The 15510-nt window shown below is 37.2% G+C and overlaps 1 protein-coding gene across 8 annotated transcripts in view; it reads left to right on the top strand.

Annotated features, from left to right (window-relative positions):
- PDE4D (phosphodiesterase 4D) overlaps positions 1 to 15510 on the top strand; it is a 1495323-nt gene that overhangs the window by 1136479 nt on the left and 343334 nt on the right. The window contains exon 1 of one of the 8 annotated variants that reach the window (XM_059060966.2): positions 7060 to 7305. The exons of the other annotated variants lie outside the window; for them this stretch is intronic. Within the exon in view, the coding sequence (XP_058916949.2) occupies positions 7217 to 7305 (89 nt within the window). The 5' untranslated portion in view covers positions 7060 to 7216. Of the gene's footprint in view, positions 1 to 7059; positions 7306 to 15510 lie in introns of those variants that run through there. 8 annotated transcript variants of the gene reach the window in all.

The following is a 15510-nucleotide window of genomic DNA, read 5'->3' as shown; positions in this document are numbered from 1 at the left end:
GGATAATATAAGTTATGTTAAGCTCTTATCACACTGTAAATACCAAATAAGTAGCTGATATTGTCATAGTTAAATAAGGAATTAAAAATACACCCTGACCTTATGATGATGTTTACTTCACAGAATCAGTGCATGGGGAGTGGCAGGGTGAGGAAGGCATCCTGGGGTGTCAGGTCAGCAATAAGTGCCCAGGAATGGGAAGTTTATGAATACTGGCCCCAATAAATGGATATCTAGATTTAGTGAGATATTGAACACTGTCATGGAAAAAATTCCTATTGCCAAATTTGAAAGCCTGAGATTGTTATTATTTAGAGACTCATGGTATTTAGGGACTTTTTGCTTTCTCCCAAGGGAGTAGTTTTGTTTCTCAGCCTCGTAATTCCATCACGGCTTTTCTTGTTTGTTAACATAATTCTAAAAAACTCAAAGAGGCCATTTCTGCCCTTATTTGGTGTGTGGTCAACAAGGAGAGCAGCATGAGTTGGAATCAGTGCTGCACTGCAGATGCTTTTCCAATTAAACACCTTGTCTTCAGGATCCCATAAGTTTTCAAAAAATAAAGGGTAATGTTTCTATATTTAGGTGAAGCCCAGGATTTTGAAGAATTGAGAAAAATTCCATCAGCTAACTTTAGTAGAATCCCTTGCCACGTAATTTTTTTTTGTTTTAGTTTTTTAAACAGAACCAGTAGAGGGTTTTCAATCTGCAAATAAACATTAAAATTTTGCTGTGAGATTAACCTTTAAACGTAGCAGCTTGATATTCTGTCCTTACACACTTAGAATAAAAAATTTCAAATGGGGAAAAAAGGACAATCAAAACTGAATACTGCTACCCTTCTGAAACTGGTTAAATGATATGCTGACTTACCATGCTCATGAAGTGACCATTTTAGAGGACAATTGTTAAAACTAGAAATGTTTGTAACAGTATGGATAATAGTTTTTCTAGTTCTCCAAAAAGCTTATCAACATTAGTAGCAGTGCCTAAAATCTGGGGTGACATTTTCTAAATGCTTTTATGTAAAGTACTCCATTCATCTCAGAAACTCTGCGATGGTTCTCTTTTGGATAAGACACTGAACTCAGCAAGGTCAGGCAACAATGCTCAAGATCATATGACAAGTTCATAGCATAACTGTGGCTCTAATCTCCCTTACTGGGGCTTCCCTGAATACTTGCCCAATGGTGTTTCATCAAAAATCAGACAAACAAACAATTCTGGGGACAGGCCTGTATTCATTTGGTCATAACAATGACAGTGGTTTTTCGTGTTTTGTTATTTTATTTTATTTTAATTGATTGATTGCCACAGTTGTGGCTTTGTCAGAGGTGCATCTAAGGAAAGAGAAAATACGTAAGTCCCACCTAAATTACCCATGGTGAAATTTTTTGCCCCTATTTAGGAACATAAAAGAATATAATGTAGGGGATGCATCTTATTTTCAAGAAGTCCTGAGATGATTGGTTTACTGATTCATTAAACAGAATTATTGTGACTTGATTATTTTGCTAAGCACAGAGGATGCAGTAGGAAAGCAGACACAGTTTATGTCCTCATGATGTTTAGGTCTGTCAGGGAAGCCAGACATTGAAAAAGTAATTGCAAATGTGCTGACAGTGACAAAGATTAAAGTGCAGAGTGCTCTGGAGACATCCCTTGGTCTGAGAAAGCAGGGAAGGCTTCCTGGAGGAAGTGGCTTTCAAGAGGAAGTTCTGTATCCACCCTTTCACTCACCAGTCAATAACTAAGGAGGATTTTTTTTTTCAGTCTTCAATCATGAGTACAATATTGAAAATAAAATTTTTCTGACTTTTAAAATCTTCTTATACAGAAATTTAGACAAACACTTACTGACCCCAGAAGACTTCTGCACACATTTGAAAACATCATGTTTAGTTCTTTATTTCAAGTGATTAGCCTATACTAATTTCAAATTTTAAAGAATGTGACTCTAGAAATATTTCCTGTTGCCTACATAAAAAAGTCTCCTAGGACTTTGTCAGTCACTTACTAGACACTTATGAAACATAAAACGTCTTCCTCTTCCCTCTCATTTCTTCCTCCCTGTTTTTTTTTCCCTACAACCCTCATTTACCCAAGTGTTTAAATAGAACTCAGTGCCTTACTGATAGAAAGGGCTTGACCTAATTATCTTCCAAATTGCTAAAACATTCCTAAAACATGTAGATAGAAACCTTGAGCATATAACAAAGAATTTTGATTCACAATCCAGTTTTATTTTATCTTTTATTCTTGTATTTAATCATGCCTCATCATTTATTTTATTCTATGTCTTAATAATTTTAGCTCTTTTCAAATAACAATTGCTGGAGAGGGTGTGGAGAAAGGGAACCCTCCTGCACTATTGATGGGAATGTAAGATGGTGTAGCCCACTGTGGAAAACAGTATGGGGGTTCCTCAAAAAACTAAAAAATGATAGTTACCATATGATCCAGCAATTCCACTCCTGGGCATATATCCAGACAAAACTATAATTCAAAAAGATACATGCACCCCTATGTTCAAAGTAGCACTGTTCACAATAGCCAAGACATGGAAACAACCTGAATGTCCAAAGATAAATGGATAAAGAAGATGTGGTACATGCATACAATGGAATACTACTCAGCCATAAAAAAGAATGAAATAATGCCATTTGCAGCAACATGGATGGACCTAGAGATTATCATACTGAGTGAAGTCAGATAGACTAAGACAAATATATGATATCACTTATATGTGGAATCTAAAATACGATACAAATGAACCTATCTACAAAACAGAAATAGTCTCACAGGCAAAGGGAACTGACTGGAGGTTTTCAAGGGGGAGGAGAGGTGGGAGAGGGATGGATTGAGAGTTTAAAGTTAGCAGATGCAAACTATTATATACAGAATGGATAAACAACAAGATCCTACTGTATAGCACAGGGAACTATATTCAGTATCCTGTGATAAACCATAATGCAAAAGAATATAAAAAAGAATGTATACATATGAGTACACATGTATAACTTAATCACTTTGCTGTATAGCAGAAACTAGCACGACACTGTAAATCAACTATACATCAATAAAAAAGAACTTTAAAAAATTTTGTAACAAAATAAAATAGTAACAATCATAATTTTAGCTCTTTAATTACATTTTATTCCTGTTAGTGTCCCGGAATATATATGAATAAAGGATGCATTTGAAGCAGATTAATATGCAGAGTATGCTTTCCTAATGCTCTTAAGACTATGGGGTACCTTCAATTCTGTTAGCACTCCCCTGGGTTACAGCTCATAAAAAAACAGTTTCCGAAGTTTCCTTCATTTCAGAACATGGAATAATTCACCTCTAAATCAAGTAGACACACATAAAGTTTCGAATGACTATTTGAAAGCATTTCAAAGAAAATGTTAGCGTTATTTTGCAGCATTTCCATTTGGAGTAATAATTGATAGTTGATGATGATACTGTATTAATGTAATAAGAGGGCTTGTTTAATCCACAGTTACTTACATGGAATGAATAAGGTTTCAGAAGTGCACAATTCCACTTGTTAAATTTCCTTTCGGCACACGCTTTTGCAACAGATCACCTTGAAAATCGAATTGTTATGATGAAACGATTATCAGAGGTAGCTGATAACATGAAAACGAAATGCAGTTGCTTGCTTCCACATTAACTTCTGCTGCCTTTGAGTCTGCAACCAGCAGCTATTTCAAAATACTGCATTATCCTGAACCCATATCTCTGCCTGCTCTGGTTTCCTGAGGCAATGTATTTCAACATCACACAAGCCCATTAATTTAACTGTCTGTTTCTCTGAAGTTTAGCTCAAAACTTCTCCTTCCACCTATCAGATAGTGGCTTGGTGTGTAAATAAATGCTTATGTGGCTTGTGTTTAAATTCTCCTACCTTTAAATTTGGGATTTTCAGATTTGATTCATAGTAGCCATCTCCTATAAAGGAAATTCTGAATTTCTGTGTCCAACATCAAACCCCAAACTTGCATTTTAACATCTGGAATCTTGGAACCAAAATCCCAGAAATGTTCAAGAGGCAAAAATGCCTTATTTAGAGCTCTGCAAAACATAAGATCTACGTTATTGGCAGGAGGCAGGCATTTTCTTGAGATTTTGGAGAGGTTAGGAATTATGTGAATAGCAGTTAGGTGAACGCAAAGTTTAGATTTCAGAACCTGGTTTTCCCTGCCATATAAGTTTAGTTTCCAACGTGTAAAAGAAGAGTTTGTCTCAGGGGTGGAACATCTCTCCCTGACATTCAATCATGCTTTTCCAAAAACAACTTCTGGGAAATAAACGCTTACTAATATGACAAATTAAAACATTCAAAAGATTCTACTTCATTTCCTTCTCTATCCTTTAGTACATGTGAAGTAAACGTTATAAACAGCTGTTTGAAATACAAATGACAGCACAGGTTCATCCTAGCAAACGTCTTATTTAATTTTCTTATTGTTTCCAATCGCCTAAATTCTCATGTCTGTGAAGTACTAGCCAGTCCCTCAAAATAATATTAATGTTTATACTTGAAATCAAGGCTTAACTTTGCTCATAATTAATCTCAGAAATAACTAGTTTATTTCCGTGACCTTGCTGAGACCTGGGCACCTAAGGGGGATTATGCCTAACTGGACAGAAGAAATGGGATGGAGGTAGTGAGTAATTATCTTTAAGGAGAAAATAACATTAACATTGGCAGATACTTCTTGTATCTTTATCTGATTTCACATTAGGAAAAAGGACCAAAGTTTCCATTTTCCTGCTCATCATTTCACATTTATAGTTCCATTGTTTTGATCTTGCTTAACTGTTCTAGATATCTGCTTTCAAGAAGCAGAGAGGGAAAAGAAGAAACGTTTCTGCAGTAATGAAAAAGACAACTTTGCATCTCCTTCCATTTCTAGAAGAAGGTAGACATTCTATAATACCTTCATTGTGCATTATTATTATGCCCTTATACTGCATCAATTAGATATCAATTAACAGAACATTCTTTTCAAAATGTAAATTGGTATGAACAAAGACAAGCATCGGTCAAAATGCCTGTTGCTGGCTTTAGCCTGGCTGGGAAGACAGAGTCCACCTTGTCATGACAAGTGCGTTTGGGCTAACAATGCAAACAGTATTCTTCTGCTTCCAATGTTGTATATATGGACTGCAGCTTTCATATTTAAAAACCAGTGATGCGCTATTTGTCCTACAAAATTTGAAATGCCACTGGATAAAATGAGAGCTTTGTATTGCATGGAAGGTGAGTGAAGGAACTCTTTGCCAGTACCTTCCCTCCTATTCTCTTACTTGTTCTGTGTCCACCCCCTTCCTCCCTTCCTGCCAATCCACCTCCCACTCTACCAGTTTTCAGAGACATCCCCCCTCTTCACCCAGACTCCCAGTTTTCTTCCACTGTCTGGCTTCAGACTCAGATGAAGCCATTCTATTCAACCCCGACTTGTTCAGCTATGTGTCAGCTCTGCCAGGAATGTTTGCACTTCCTAAGAGCTGTCCTGACGTGGGAATTAAATAGAATACGGGAATAAAGCGCTAATGGTGGAATTTCATACACCAGAAGGGCAGGCTGGGGTAGGTATGGACACTTTCTCCGTCCTTTCAAAGAATACCAGGAAGGTGACCACCAATCTTGCTCCTGTGAAATGGAGATCCACATACAAAAGCAAAAGGTTGTAGTTTGTGAAGCATGAAAATACTGCTAGTTGATTCGGAGAGAATGTGTTTAGTTTTGAACTCCTGGCTCCTCCAAGGTCACCGCTGTTCAGTCAGCTATCACTCACCCTCTTTTAGCCCATCTGTCAGATAACAAAGAGGTGAAACCGTAAAAACGTCTTCTATTACTCATTCCCGAGGCTGATATGGAACGTGTAATGTTCTCAGGAACCCCTGGTGTGCTGGATGCTGTCGTGAAAATAAGTGTCATGTTTACTGACCTGAGCTTTCACAGAAACTACAGGAATAGTTTGGACCCCTTGGGTATATAAGAAGAGATGGTTTGGCTACAGGGGGTCTCCAAATTTGGCAGACGTGGTGCTACTCACCAAGCTAAACTATTGGTTATATTTATCCAGTCCAGAGGGAGTTAAATCACTGCTGGGCACTCCACGCCTCTCTAATCTTATCCCAGAGAAGTGGAGTTCTGCCTGGGTTTATAGTTGAGGTCACAGGCGGGGCAGTGTTTGGACAGGGACTGGTGGAATTATGCCACATTGTTAACATTAAATAGCACTTGGTGGTGAAGATCTTTGACAGCACTGGGGTCCTTTGACTCCTGAAGCATACTCTCTTGAAATAGATCCCTCACTGAGATGCGCTGGACTCGTAAAACACATGAAGGGCTCTATGTGGCTTCCATCATTTATTTAATTTGAAAGAAGTTTGTTTTAAGAGACTTATCAGACAGTTAAGAAATGTTTCTAGGGAATAGAAAATGAGCAAGAAAATTGATCTCGTTGTCAAAGTCTCGCATTATAACTCATTTTCCAAGGTGACACAGTATCTCCTTGAGGGAAAAGCTGCCAAAAGCGCTGAAAGTCATCTGCCTGCTTTCTTCTCAAGCTGACTTGCAGGGAGGCGCTGGTCTTTTGAGACGATTAAATCCTTGTGTGAGGTTTGCTAATAACTATGTTCATCCCTGTTTCTAAGAGAAGTTGAAATAAGGAAAATGATATTTGGTGGCTAGTTGTGTGAAAGTAAATCTCTCTTGAATTTCCCAGTCATGGGCATGTATTTACTTTTTTTTTTTTTTTTTTTTTTTAAACAAAGGCCCTCTGTTTACTTTTTTTTCTTAAACTTCACACTTCAATCATGCCTTTCACAGTGTGTATGTGTGTGTGTGTGTGTGTGAGTGCGTGTTGTGCTTTCCAGGAGTGGCATGTGACTGTGCTGTTTAATCAGGGCTATATTTAAAAACAAATTTGCAAGGGAGCGTTTCTCACGTTATTAACGAGATAAAGACGAAGTGAAGCAAGCTTTGTCCCAAAGGGTGAGTGTCATGCAGCAGGAAGTCCCAGCCATCTCTTCCAGTCCTGCATCAGCCACCACCACCTCCCTGGCAACACAGAGCACCGCACAGAGGAAATGCCCTCCCTTGGCCGCAAGTGCCTCCTGCTCCTCCAGGAGCCATCCGGCCCCAGGGCCCTGCATCCACTCTGACTTGCCAGCAATTCTGCCAACATCTTTACACATGGCTTTTGTTTGGGATCTTCAGGGAGTCACAGTGCCAGGACCCTCCACAAGAGTCAAGACAAGATTGCGTTTCTCAAAGTCCTACAGGTATTGCTCTTTCTTTTTGTGGCTAGGAAGAGGTTTTTTTTTCATCAGCCTCTGTAGCTTTAGGACCCCTGCAAAGAAGTCTTTGCCCTGTGTTGATCTGTTTAATTTCTGTTTATAATTTCTGTTCTATACTGCATTAAATTGGCAGAATGAATTGGTAGTATACAGAATAGGAGCTAAGAAGACGTGAACCTTAACATAGTCAGTAGTATTTGGGAACCCACAGAAGGAGAAGGAAATTGACTGACTCTAAAAGCTGATTTTGAGAGTTAAATGGTAAACTTATAAAAGCATTCCTGTGACTGGCATCTGGAAAACAAGTGTGTTAGCCAGCCGAACGGACTTAATGTAGCCAGAATTGGTCATACTAACCTTCAGTTAATCCTTTAAATGTAAGGAAGGGGCTCTAGTTTGATTCAGCAAGCAAACAAGCAACAACAATGAAACACTGCTGTGTTGTTTATAAGTGTTTCAGGTCACATTCACATGAAAAAGTGGAAACTATCTCTGTGGTCTAGGTTGTAGGTCATAGTTTTAATGTTGCCCAGGAGAAATAGAAACTATGAAATTGAAGTAAATGTTATTAATCTGTTATGTCTAAAGATTTCTCTGGAAATCATATGAAAAATCTTGACCTCATGACCTCAATAAATTGTCAGTTACAGCTTTGCTTTACATCCAAGTTAGCTTATTTTGATCAAATAACTAGGAAAAACAGAAGACACAGAAAAATCTTTGATTTCCTCCTTTGCTCTAGTGGTTTTAGATATTTACAAGAAAAAGATTGATTCTTCACACAGTTTTTGTTTCTGATTGGTTAGTCTGTAGCATTGCAAGCTCTTTCACCAATAGCAAATGGAGGTGAAATTGTCTGCAGAATCTTAAGAATAGGTCTTCCTTCTTTAGACCAAATGTAACATATGTAGAAACTACCAGGCCTTTATAAAAGTATGTGTTAAATTTGGATTAAAATGTGTTCTGATTTACTCACATAGAAAATATTCAAAGTTTAGATTAAAATAATTCACAAGAATTATTTATTTGTTTTAGACAGTATGAAAGATAGTACCCTTGGAATATTTTAGGGAGCTATAAAATCAGAGGAATCAAATTACAAAATTCCCTAGTAAAAATGCATAAGCAAACTTTGAAAGGGATGAATAAAAGTTGGCAGTTAAAGGTGTAAGTAGTACTTCCTTAATACTAGATGTACATCTACTTCTACTTCAAAACAAAATAAATACCATTTATTTTTATTAATTATGTTAATTTCTTACAGTTAAGACTCTGCTTCAACATTAGAAATTATATGCCTACTCTATGCTTTACTTTTACTGAATGCACTTCTCATGTTTATTATTTGCATCTCATGCTTATTATGTGCTAAGATGTATGCTCATCAAAGATTTGTAAGCATTACAAATAATTTGTAAGCAATACAAATTTCCAATAGATGGTAGTTTCTAGACACTTCTTATCATTGAGATCTGATAACAAGTTTCTAAATATCATGAATATCAAACTGCTGGGTAAGGTGAAAACAATAGTGTGTTGGACTAAAGAATTTCAGAAATCTCAGGAAATGCAGAGTTTAAGCTCTACCGTATGATTTGTAGATATATTATGAAATTTGCCTTCTTGGTATGCCAAAGATATTTTCCCTTTCCTTGGTCAATTTGATCCTTTCAGAAATACAACAAGCACTGGAATGTCTCAGGATGAGTTTTGTATGTATTTAAATGCCCTGTGTTTGTAGTTCTGACAAGTTTCTTTCATAATGAGTTTAAGAGGTGAGGGTGACATCCAGAATAGCCATCATCGACCAATCTTCTTTGAAACCTGAGAGACTTTGTCCCTCATATATTTGCTTTTAATTTGAATATTAATTGCCCATAAAATAATTAATTTTTTATATGTACTGTCTTCATTGTTCTGTGGATCCTATTTTCTCTCTCCCTTTGGACTATAAATTCCTTGAGGCCAGAGGCTCCCTTACATGCAAGGAGAATGCCATTAATGCATGTTCGATGAAGCATCTCGCTACACTCTCTTAGTTGGTGTCACCCTTTTCTTTGTAAAATCAACTTACTGATATGATCAGGGACTATCATAGGCCAGGAGTCCAGTGGAAGGTTAAGGAGCTAGGACAGCAGTTGGACACTCTCATGTCACATTTTCAGAGATCTCTCAATGCTTAAAAAAAAGAGAGTATGCATTCAGTCATAGCAATATACTGACAATAATGAAAGAAAGATGCTTATTGTACAGCTTTAAACTTTTAACAGACCACACCACCTCAAATGCACCATGAGAAAAAGTATTTATGTATGTGTACACCCCCCACACACACACACACATTCTACATTTATTTCTGAATGGCACGATTTCATTTCACAGCATTCCTGGAGTCAAAAGTGTTAAGCTATTTGATGTAAACATTTAAACTATCCCACAATTTTATTTTGCAACCCAGTTTTTGTATTTCTTCATTTCTTTTTTTTCTCTCTTTTTTTTTTTTTTTTTTTTGTGGTACATGGGCCTCTCACTGTTGTGGCCTCTCCCGTTGCAGAACACAGGCTCCGGACGCGCAGGCTCAGCGGCCATGGCTCACGGGCCCAGCCGCTCTGCGGCATGTGGAACCTTCCCAGACCGGGGCACGAACCCGTGTCCCCTGCATTGGCAGGCGGACTCTCAACCACTGCGCCACCAGGGAAGCTCCTTCATTTCTTTTTTAATATAGGAGATCTTTAAAACATGGCAGTAACTTAAGCTTATCTTGACCTTTGAGAGGCTTTAGACATAATTCCACTATTGAAGCAACTGAAATAACTAGGTGTTAACCAACATTTCTTTGTTGAGTTTCTCCTTTACAAGTTTGTTTGTTTAATAAAAATAATTTTGTATTTTGTAAAATCCCCACACATGTCTAGTAGAGTGTTATTTTTTTCTTTGAAGATTGAATGGATATTACACATGATACTGGTGATACACTTGGGTTTAAGCTGGAATATTTGTCTCTGGCATTGTTTTCACTCCCTGGTGGAATTCAGGATGAAGGAAAGCCAAGTCTGTAAAGAGTCCGATTTTTTAAAGTAACAGTAAATCATATGTATTTGATGAGTGTTGATCCCTGAGAAATACAACCTTGGGTAGTTATGCTTAAAGTAGATTTGAAAGTCATTTTTCAGTAGTGGCGAGTTTTTGCCTTTTATGGGTAAAATACAGAGAAAGCCAAATATAATTAATATGTAGCTTATTAAGCTAAATTTGACTTGATGCAGAAACAGAGAGAGTCAGAGACAGACAGAGAGAGAAAGAGGATTACATCCTAAGGAGGCTAATTTTCCTCTGTGGACCTGGAATAAGAAGCAATCATTAATTTAGAGCCACACCTCTCGTGTCTGTCTTAGAGGAGAGAGAGACGGGAATTATGTGCTTATGTTAGATCTGAGAAAATAATGTCAGTGAGTGAACTCATGTTGTAAGTTTGAATATAGTACCTGAAAAAATTGGGAAGAAAATAATATGGGAAGCGAAGAACGAACAAGGAGCTAGTACTTAGCAGATTGGTGGTCTCTGACAACTCCCCAAGGGAACACTAGGACATTTTGCTTTTTAAAAATGTTATTGTTTAAAGTTACAGTAACAGTCAAGGAAACTTGAAATAGCAAGTTACTCTTCTAGAGATGGTCTTGTCTTCCAACCAGAACAAATCAGAAAACTTTCTGCTTTCTGTCTCCTCAAAAAGGAATGTTATGAGGAACATATTATATGGGGACTGTGGAGTGGATATTGTACAAATAGAGGAGAACACCATCCAAGGTACCTTGAAGTGCAGGGTAGAGGTGATTTCACTAACATCCCACAGGCCAGAAACAAAGTATACTCTACCTTTCCTGCCCCTTACACTAATAAGCATCATGGAATATACTACATTCTTGACTATTTGCTGAAACAAACAATCCTAGATAAACTTAAATCACCTCCTGTGCATATCTTGGACAGTTATGCTCAAATCCACAACTTTGACCTGGAGATTTTTAAGTAGCAGTTATTTGCAGGGACAATTGGAAAATACTGTCTCTTAGCTACTCTTTGTTCCTACTGAAACCAAAGTGTAGCACATCAATGGCTGTCAAATTAAACCTCAGTTTGCCCACCAGAAAATGCTGGCTAGAGCCCAAGTCTTAGAAAGAGAAAGGAGTGCCACCCACAAATCAGTAAGCTAGGAGGTAACTTTCTAAGTATCACATTAGCACCTCCTGTTGTATGGCATTAAAAAAAATTTTTTGTAACGTTTTGCAGATGTAACAGATGTTAATAACTGCTCTTTTTAGTGTTCTGTTCCATAGCTCATCTCATTCAATTTTTCATGGTAAGTGAAGAGGATGGATATAATTACCACCAAATAAGAGAAGAATTGCAGGTTCAGGGATCAGAGGCTACACAACACACAGGTGGTCAGAAGTCCAGAGTAAGAGTAATAAGTTTTAAATGTATTGGGAACTTATTATGTGCCAGACAGTGTTCCCAGGGCTCTACATACATTATCTCATTTCACCCCACAAAACAACCGCACAAGGGGGACCAGTGTTGCCTTTTTCTTACAAATAAGGAAACTGGGCAGAGAGAGTTTAAGACACTTGCCCAAGTTTGAACCTTGGCAGGCTGTCCTAGAGGCTAGACTTCTAGTCACTTTGCCACCTCCCATTTCCTGATCACATCTTCTCATCACCACATAAGGAGAAGTTCCAAAATGAGAGGTGTCATTCCAATAGACTTAACTAGCCTCATTGAACTCAACTCAGAATTTCCTCTGAAGAAAGAACACTTGTAAATTGAGAGTAGAACAGGACTTAGTGATCAATCAAAATATAAAGTTATCAAATAATATCTGAACAGATAGCCTCATCCACCAGAGGGCAGACAGCAGAAGCAAGAAGAACTACAATCCTGCAGCCTGTGGAACAAAAACCACATTCACAGAAAGATAGACAAGATGAAAAGGCACAGGGCTATGTACCAGATGAAGGGACAAGATAAAACCCCAGAAAAACAACTAAATGAAGTGGAGATAGGCAACCTTCCAGAAAAAGAATTCAGAATAATGATAGTGAAGATATCCAGGACCTTGGAAAAACAATGGAGGCAAAGATTGAGAAGATGCAAGAAATGTTTAACAAAGACCTAGAAAAATTAAAGAACAAACAAACATAGATGAACAATATAATAACTGAAATGAAAAGTACACTAGAAGGAATCAATAGCAGAATAACTGAGGCAGAAGAATGGATAAGTGACCTGGAAGATAGAATGGTGGAAGTCAATGCTGCAGAACAGAAAAAGGAAAAAAGAAATGAAGAAAGCCAAAGAGACCTCTGGGACAACATTAAATGCCACAACATCTGCGTTATAGGGGTCCCAGAAGGAGAAGAGAGAAAGAAAGGACCAGAGAAAATATTTGAAGAGATTATAGTTGAAAACTTCCCTGACATGGGAAAGGAAATAGCCACCCAAGTTCAGGAAGTGCAGCGAGTAACATACAGGACAAACCCAAGGAGAAACACGCCGAGACACATAGTAATCAAATTGGCAAAAAATAAAGAAAAAGAAAAATTACTGAAAGCAGCAGGGAAAAAAAGACAAATAACAGACAAGGGAACTCCCATAAGGTTAACAGCTGACTTCCCAGCAGAAATGCTACAAGCCAGAGGGTAGTGGCATGATATACTTAAAGTGATGAAAGCGAAGAACCTACAACCAAGATTACTCTACCCGGCAAGGATATCATTCAGATTCAATGGAGAAATCAAAAGTTTTACAGACAAGTGAAAGCTAAGAGAATTCAGCACCACCAAACCAGCTCTACAACAAATGCTAAAGGAACTTCTCTAAGTGGGAAACAGAAGAGAAGAAAAAGACCTACATAAACAACCCAAAACAATTCAGAAAATGGTCATAGGAACATACATATCGATAATTACCTTAAACGTGAATGGATTAAATGCTCCAAGCAAAAGACATGGGCTCGCTGAATGGATACAAAAACAAGACCCATATATATGCTGTCTACAAGAGACCCACTTCAGACCTAGGGACACATACAGACTGAAAGTGAGGGGATGGAAAAAGATATTCCATGCAAATGGAAATCAAGAGAAAGCTGGAGTTGCAATACTCATATCAGATAAAATAGACTTTAAAATAAAGAATGTTACAAGAGACAAGGAACGACACTACATAATGATCAAGGGATCAATCCAAGAAGATATAACAATTATAAATATATATGCACCCAACATAGGAGCACCTCGATACATGAGGCAACTAACAGCTGTAAAAGAGGAAATCGACAGTAACACAATAATAGTGGGGCACTTTAACACCTTGCTTACAACAATGGACAGATCATCCAAAATGAAAATAAATAAGGAAACAGAAGCTTTAAATGACACAATAGACCAGATAGATTTAAATGATATTTATAGGACATTCCATCCAAAAATGGAAGATTACACTTTCTTCTCAAGTGCACATGGAACATTCTCCAGGAAACATCACATCTTGAGTCACAAATCAAGCCTCAGTAAATTTAAGAAAATTGAAATCATGTCAAGCATCTTTTCTGACCACAACGCTATGAGATTAGAAATGAAATACAGGGGAAAAAACGTAAAAAACACAAACACATTGAGGCTAAAAACTATGTTACTAAATAACAAAGAGATCACCGAAAAAATCGAAGAGGAAATTAAAAAATACCTAGAGACAAATGACATTGAAAACACGACAATCCAAAACCTATGGGATGCAGCAAAAGTAGTTCTAAGAGGGAAGTTTATAGCTATACAAGCCTACCTCAAGAAACAAGAAAAATCTCAAATAAACAACCTAACCTTACACCTAAAGAAACTAGAGAAAGAAGAACAAACAAAACCCAAAGTTAGCAGAACGAAAGAAATCATAAAGATCAGAGCAAAAATAAATAAAATAGAAACAAAGAAAACAATAGCAAAGATCAATAAAACTAAAAGCTGGTTCCTTGAGAAGATAAACAAAATTGATAAACCATTAGCCAGACTCATCAAGAAAAAGAGGGAGAGGACTCAAATCAATAAAATTAGAAATGAGAAAGGAGAAGTTACAACAGACACTGCAGAAATACAAAGCATCCTAAGAGACTACTACAAGCAACTCTATGCCAATAAAATGGACAACCTAGAAGAAATGGACAAATTCTTAGAAAGGTATAACCTTCCAAGACTGAACCAGGAAGAAAAAGAAAATATGAACAGACCAATCACAAGTAATGAAATTGAAAGTGTGATTAAAAATCTTCCAACAAACAAAAGTCCAGGACCAGATGGCTTCACAGGTGAATTCTATCAAACATTTAGAGAAGAGCTAACACCCATCCTTCTCACACTCTTCCAAAAACTTGCAGAGGAATGAACACTCCCAAACTCATTCTATGAGGTCACCATCACCCTGATACCAAAACCAGAAAAAGATACTACAAAAAAAGAAAATTACAGACCAATATCACTGATGAATATAGATGCAACAATCTTCAACAAAATACTAGCAAACAGAATCCAACAACACATTAAAAGGATCATACACCATGATCAAGTGGGATTTATCCCAGGGATGCAAGGATTCTTCAATATATGCAAATCAATCAATGTGATACACAATATTAACAAATTGAAGAATAAAAACCATATGATCATCTCACTAGATGCAGAAAAAGCTTTTGACAAAATTCATCACCCATTTATGATAAAAACTCTCCAGAAAGTAGGCATAGAGGGAACCTACCTCAACATAATAAAGGCCATATACAACAAACCCACGGCAAACATCATTCTCAATGGTGAAAAACTGAAAGCATTTCCTCTAAGATCAGGAACAAGACAAGGATGTCCATTCTTGCAACTATTATTCAACATAGTTTTGGAAGTCCTAACCACAGCAATCAGAGAAGAAAAAGAAATAAAAGGAATGCAAATTGGAAAAGAAGAAGTAAAACTGTCACTGTTTGCAGATGACATGATACTATACATACAGAATCCTAAAGATGCCACCAGAAAACTACTAGAGCTAATCGATAAATTTGGTAAAGTTGCAGGATACAAAATTAATGTACAGAAATCTCTTGCATTCCTATACGCTAATGATGAAAAACCTGAAAGTGAAATTAAG

This window comes from Kogia breviceps, chromosome 4 (assembly GCF_026419965.1).
Source record: "Kogia breviceps isolate mKogBre1 chromosome 4, mKogBre1 haplotype 1, whole genome shotgun sequence".
Lineage (NCBI taxonomy): Eukaryota > Metazoa > Chordata > Mammalia > Artiodactyla > Physeteridae > Kogia > Kogia breviceps.
Note: the sequence above shows the minus strand (reverse complement) of the source record. Positions and strands in the feature narration are given on the sequence as shown.